At 49.8% G+C, this 6,064-nt stretch overlaps 1 protein-coding gene across 1 annotated transcript in view; it reads right to left on the bottom strand.

Moving 5' to 3' along the window:
- Positions 1-6,064, bottom strand: part of LOC117058310 (very long-chain acyl-CoA synthetase-like) — a 32,051-nt gene continuing 25,987 nt past the window's right edge. The window contains exons 9-10 of the mRNA XM_033169405.1: positions 1,966-2,096; positions 1-1,084 (exon numbers count right to left, since the gene is read on the bottom strand). Coding sequence (XP_033025296.1) covers positions 908-1,084; positions 1,966-2,096 — 308 coding nt within the window. The 3' untranslated portion in view covers positions 1-907. The remainder of the gene's footprint in view (positions 1,085-1,965; positions 2,097-6,064) is intronic.

Here is a 6,064-nt window from a genome sequence, read left to right as displayed (position 1 = left end):
TATCATTAATATTATTTATTAAATCCATCCAAAGTACACAAGGTGGTTCACAACATAAAAATACAAAAGGAGAACACAAACTAATGAGAAGACAACGTGATATTTCCTCATGAGGTTCCAGCCTAGAAGCATGAAGATCACACTGTGCTTTCTGAGGCTGGTTCACCTGAATTTAAGTGGCAGCATTTAAACATCCTATACCAGCAAATTTAGGTTGTGCAATTAAAGCAGATTTGATTATCTTGTGCAGCAAACCTGCTTCAAACAAACAAACAAACAAACAAACATCCCAAACTTTTGGTAAGGGAAGTGACAGGGAAATGCACTGGAAACTGCAGAATAGCAATTGTTTGATGCGATGTCTGCACAAACTTTGCGAAAACGAATTGAATGCTCCACAAACATATTGCCTGGAAGATCTCTGCAAATGACACACAGATGTCTCCTTGCAATATACACAAAAGTGGCAACTGGCAAAGATCAGGACACCTCTCTTAAAAACAAAACAAACACCAGATTGCTTCTTGGATAGGTTAACATTAATCCCTGGACCACATTTGCACATGTGTGCACAGCTACATGCAAACGTGTAATAACACGCCCCCAAAAAAGAAGGAAATTCCAGTGTATAGGGAGCAGAGTACCCCGGTGACAGCCTCATGTACGTAGTTTGCAATATATACATTGCAGAGCAAATGTATTGTGTGAACACAGAAGGACAAAGTCTACAGGGAAAAAGAAAAACCAGGCACTCCTTTAAAAAAAAAAAGGTCCTCCAAACTAACTTGTGCAGGATTCTCAAGAATTCATGGAAATGCATGCATGCCCTTCCCAGACAGAAGCCGAAGTGTTCAGTGCTCTAGCTGTTCCTGGGTTTCCTGTGCTACTAGGACAGCTAAAGAGGCATTCACAGCTTCAGTTTCTTCTCTGCAATGGCACTGAAGATTTGCTGAGTCATTGGCACGTAACTTTTTTCCGAGTCATCTAGGAAGAAGAGGGGGTCCCTGATAGTGACAGGGTCAAATCCTTCCTTCACCAGTTGACTTTTGAGCTGCTTAAAAGTGCCTGTGGTCTCCAGCATGTCCTGTGTGAAAAAGGGCATTGGGGTGAGTACAGAAGCATGAATGACGCCCCACCTGTAATGATCTCAGGCAGGCAAGCAAGCCCCAATGACTCCCCGGCAGTTTTATGTTACATTTATTTACAAAAACAACACATCCAGAGCACGGCTTCTCGCCTGCTCACATTGACGATAGTTAGTCAGTCTGAATCTCTGCCCCTTTCACAGCAGGGAGGATGCCAAATTCCCGCCCTTCCCCTCTTGCCCTTCCATTGTCCTCTGACCTTCTCCAGTCAGAGAAGGGGACTGAGAGACTGGTCTTCCCCCTCCCCACTTCCACTTGACACAGTCTCAGTCCTCTGCTGATCTGCTGATTGCCTAGCAACGCTCTAGCTGCCTCCTAACTCTCCCACTTCTTGAGAGCTAACAGGTAACAGGGTTTAGTGAGCAGGAAGAGGCAGTGGCAGAGAGAAGTCCGGAATCAGAGGCAGAAGCAGGAGAGGAGGGAGGCCAAGAAGCAGAGATGAGACAGGCTGGTGAAGAAGCACAGGTGTCTCCCCCTCCTGCTGCGACCTGTTCCTTTCCCCACTGGTATCTCAGAACCAGGAAGGCATGAAGTGGGAGGAGCAGAGACAGGCGTGCAGGCACAGTCTCATATTGCTTGCTGGAAGAGGAGGTGAAGGAAGGTGGGGGACCTTCATTCTCCGCAATTGCCTCATAGAGGCAAGACCTATTGAAGAAGAGTTGATGTGCTCATTAGGCCTGGCACTCCTGCTCAGATCCAGTTTTTTGTACCAAAGAGTTCACTTCAAATACTCCGTGTTGATTTACTGATGGCTCACTCCTGACACCTAACGACATTAATAATACAGACTAAAGAGTGATGCAACAGAGCAGCTTCTTACCCGGATGCGAATGAAGCGAGGTATAGCATAGTTTGGCAAGCAGTCCTTAGCATGGGCATACACCTCCTTTCCATCAAAAGGCAGCCCATTCTTCAGGCATATGGATGCCATCCCAATCTTTCCTTCGTGTCCTGGAACAAACGAAAAAGAGGAATGTTTTAAGGGTCCCCTAAATGCACCTCTGCTCAAGAGACTCTTCACTCTAACACACAGTTCATGAGTGAAGAGTCTCCTGAGCCTTTCAGTTGCTGGAAAGCATAGGTCTCTGGCTCCTGATTCTAGTTCCTGCATCTTGCCTGAACTCGCTGCGCTATTAACCTTTGATTGTTGCCTGATGTTGCGTTTGGTTTATACCTTGGACTTTGGCTGACTCTCCATGCTTGACCTTGGTTTGTTTGGACTGTGCTCCATCTGCAACCCTGTCCCTGCTGGTGAGTGCTTTGCTGTTTGATCTTTGTCCCCAGCTCAGGGCTCTCGGGATGCTACAGAGAGCCCCGGCCCCACCTGACCAGCAGCACCTCCTCTTCCAGCAAAGGAAGCAGCGATGTCTCTAGTGGGGAGGGGCATGCAGCTCAGAGGCTTGGTTGCAGAGGCTCTGGGGATGTTGGAGAGACCCTGCACCCCCCTCGCTCAGCGGGTGAGCAGGGAGACACGCCATTTCCGTCACCCCAAGTGCACAGAGGGGTGAAACGCAAGGAGGGGAGGCAGGAATTTTGAATACCGAAACTCTTATGTTGGGGTCCCAGCCGGAAGGGGCCACTCCCAGATTCTGCTAGAGACTGATACAGTCATGTTTTTAAGCTCTCAGCACTGTAAATAGCTTTGCACAATAAAACTGTTTAAAGACAGTTCGGATCCATGCCTGCTTACTCGTAAGCAACCCTAAGCCGACCTGACAGATATCTTCTAGGACTGGGCACCCACTGGAGAGTGGCATAAGCCAGGAAATGGCTACAACAATCTATACAAGCCATTACCCGGTAGAACAGCAGCATTATAATAATAATTTATTATTTGTACCCTGCCCATCTGGCTGGGTTTCCACAGCCACTCTGGGCGGCTTCCAACAAAGATTAAAAATACATTAAAATGTCACACATAAAAAACTTCCCTAAACAGGGCTGCCTTCAGGTGTCTTCTAAATGTCAGATAGTTGTTTATTTCCTTGACACCTGATGGGAGGGCGTTCCACAGGGCAGGCACCACTACCAAGAAGGCCCTCTGCCTGCTTCCCTGTAACCTCACTTCTCTCAGTGAGGGAACCGCCAGAAGGCCCTCAGCGCTGGACCTCAGTGTCTGGGCAGAATGATGGGGGTGGAGACGCTCCTTCAGGTATACTGGGCCAAGGCCGTTTAGGGCTTTAAAGGTCAACACCAACACTTTGAATTGTGCTTGGAAATGTACTGGGAGCCAATGTAGGTCTTTCAGGCCATCTACACCTGGGGGAAACTGCACAGCTATTCTATGGCATTTTCTTATTTGTTTTTAAGTCAGATTTTCTGAGATTTGAAAGAAAAATGGAAGCTGGACAGGGAACAAACAAGAGGAGGATGTTGCAGAGAGGTGCAATATAAAACTTATCACATTTAAAAAAGTGCTTGTGCCCTGGTGCTTCGCTTGTCACAACTAACTGCTCTAGACGTGCAACAGTTGCAGACATTTGTCCTGCACCCTGATGTCCAAATGGACCCTCCTTCGGCAGTAAATAATAAAACACGTTAATGTCGCTTTGGGGAAATTGTATTCTGTGAAAATTGTTCCTTGACCTACTCCTAGACTATACGGAGAACACAGTATGGCTCATTCTTTTTCTTGCCGAATGAGTTTCCTTCTTCACATGTTTCCACCCTCCCTTATGCATATAGATTTTGTAGTTGTGAAATTTTTATTACTATCATCTCCTTCTGCTATTTCAGAAGCTAGCTTACACACCTGCTTTCTGGGCTACTTTTCTTTTATTGCATTTATAGGGAGGCTGGAAGTTGTGGTTTGCATCGTAGGCTTGGGATTCATGTTCGGTTTTATGATGAATTTTTCATTGTTCTTTGTATGGCTGATCTTTACATACACCGCTTAGAAAAGATTTTTTTTTAAAGCACAATATACATGCCATGAAATAATTAATTAAATAGGCTTGTAAATAGCCACTGGCCTGGGCTTGCTGGTGGGACAGTAAAAATGGCTTGTTGGCAACAAAGTAGGGATCATGTTGTAAATAGCAAAGAAGTTGGTTCTGGTCTTTCTGGCTTTTAGCTATGTCACAAATAACCACATTCTCTACATTAGAGGGGAAATGGTCAGTCCATCTTGCACCCTGGGAGGTGAATGGATTTTTGCTCCCACAAACATTTTCATTGTCCACAGTAGAACTCAGAATAGATAAAAGGGTTACATTTGAATATATGTCTGCCTGTAGCACAAGGCAGTGTGTGAACTAGAGAGAAAGATTAACCTAACTGGCATCTTGATCTCAAATATTTGTGCTAGCATATCTGCCAGAGATAGTGGCGCAATGACAGGGGTAAAGGTAAAGGGACCCCTGACCATTAGGTCCAGTCGTGTCTGACTCTGGGGTTGCGGCGCTCATCTCGCGTTAATGGCTGAGGGAGCCGGCATACAGTTTCCAGGTCATGTGGCCAGCATGACAAAGCCGCTCCTGGCGAACCAGAGCAGCACACGGAAACGCCGTTTACCTTCCCACTGGAGCGGTACCTATTTATCTACTTGCACTTTGCCATGCTTTCAAACTGGTAGGTTGGCAGGAGCAGGGACCAAGCCAGGGCCGTCTCGTCCATTGGGGCTGGTGGCACGCCGCGCCAGGGCGCTGGGCCCCCAGGGGCGCCCCCGCAAGCCCGCCGGCATACCGGGCGCCCCCTCCCCAACCCGACCCCACGGGCGGGTGGGCGCTCGTGCGCTGGCGGCACAGCCGCTGCCGCCCATGCTGCTCCCCGGTGAGCTGCGAGCCGGCCGCCCAGCCCCGTCTTCGAGCGCAGCGAGCGGGAGGGAGCCGCGCGGCCCTGCCGGCGGCCTCCCCCCGCCCCCTTTACCCTGGCAAGGTGAATGCAGCCAGGCAAGGAGGAGCTCCCCTCTCCCCTATGGCCCGTCTGCCCAGAAGATGCAGAGCAGCGCAGGAGGTGCCGGGCAGGTCCGCTTCAACGATGAATGGCTGGGTCGCCGTCGGGATCCCTCCGCTTGGAGCTGCTCATCGCCGCATTCAACGGGTCTCAGCATAGCTCGGTTGCAGCAGGCACGATGGCTGGGGCGCTGCTGCTGCTCCCTCCTTTCCCGGCGGGTGAAGCCATAAACCCTCAGGCTGCGGCGCTGGGTGGGAGAGGCTCAGGATCCCATCTCTCCCACCCACCTTTCCTCTCACTGCGTGCCCGCAGAGAAAAAAGCCACCCTCCCGCCCTCCGTTCTTCCCTCTATCTAAATGCAGGCAGCAGGGAAGGGGGCAGGCCTTTTGTGTTGCGAGGTAAAAAGTGGGAGGCGGAGGGGAGAAAGAAAGCCGCCGCCCCTTGCGACCCTCCAGCGCCATGCCCCTCATCCCCCGCTCACCCCCCCGAGGGGCGGCAAGCGTGAGAGGGAAGCGGCGGAGAGGCGGTACGCCGGGGGCGCCGGAGGGATCGTTGCGCCACAGCGGCCGATCTCCTTAAGACGGTCCTGGACCAAGCAATGGGAGCTCACCCCGTCGCAGGGTTTTCGAACCGCCGACCTTCTGATCAGCAAGCCCTAGGCTCTGTGGTTTAACCAAACCACCATCTGCATTACAGGGGTAGATGAATCTAAAAAGCCTGGGACACAAATGTTCATGGCCCTCTAGTGGCTATGGTGGCTCATTTGGCAGAAGCAATGTATTTTGTGTTACTGGTAACTCTGGAAGCGTAGACTTGATTCTGACACAGACTAAGCCTTCTGATCTATATTTTGCCCTAGGAGGCATAGTTTGGTCAGAATTTTGTGTTGCGGGCTTTTTAGATTTGTCTACCCATGTCCTATCTGAAACCAAAGGGGCACATTGGTTGCCAGATGTGTGCTTTTTCCAGCAATCCTTCCCAATGTAGCTAGCAAAACACATCTTAGCTAGCAAAATGCATTTCAC

The sequence above is a fragment of the Lacerta agilis genome, chromosome 14 (assembly GCF_009819535.1).
Source record: "Lacerta agilis isolate rLacAgi1 chromosome 14, rLacAgi1.pri, whole genome shotgun sequence".
Taxonomy (NCBI): Eukaryota; Metazoa; Chordata; class Lepidosauria; order Squamata; family Lacertidae; genus Lacerta; species Lacerta agilis.
Note: the sequence above shows the minus strand (reverse complement) of the source record. Positions and strands in the feature narration are given on the sequence as shown.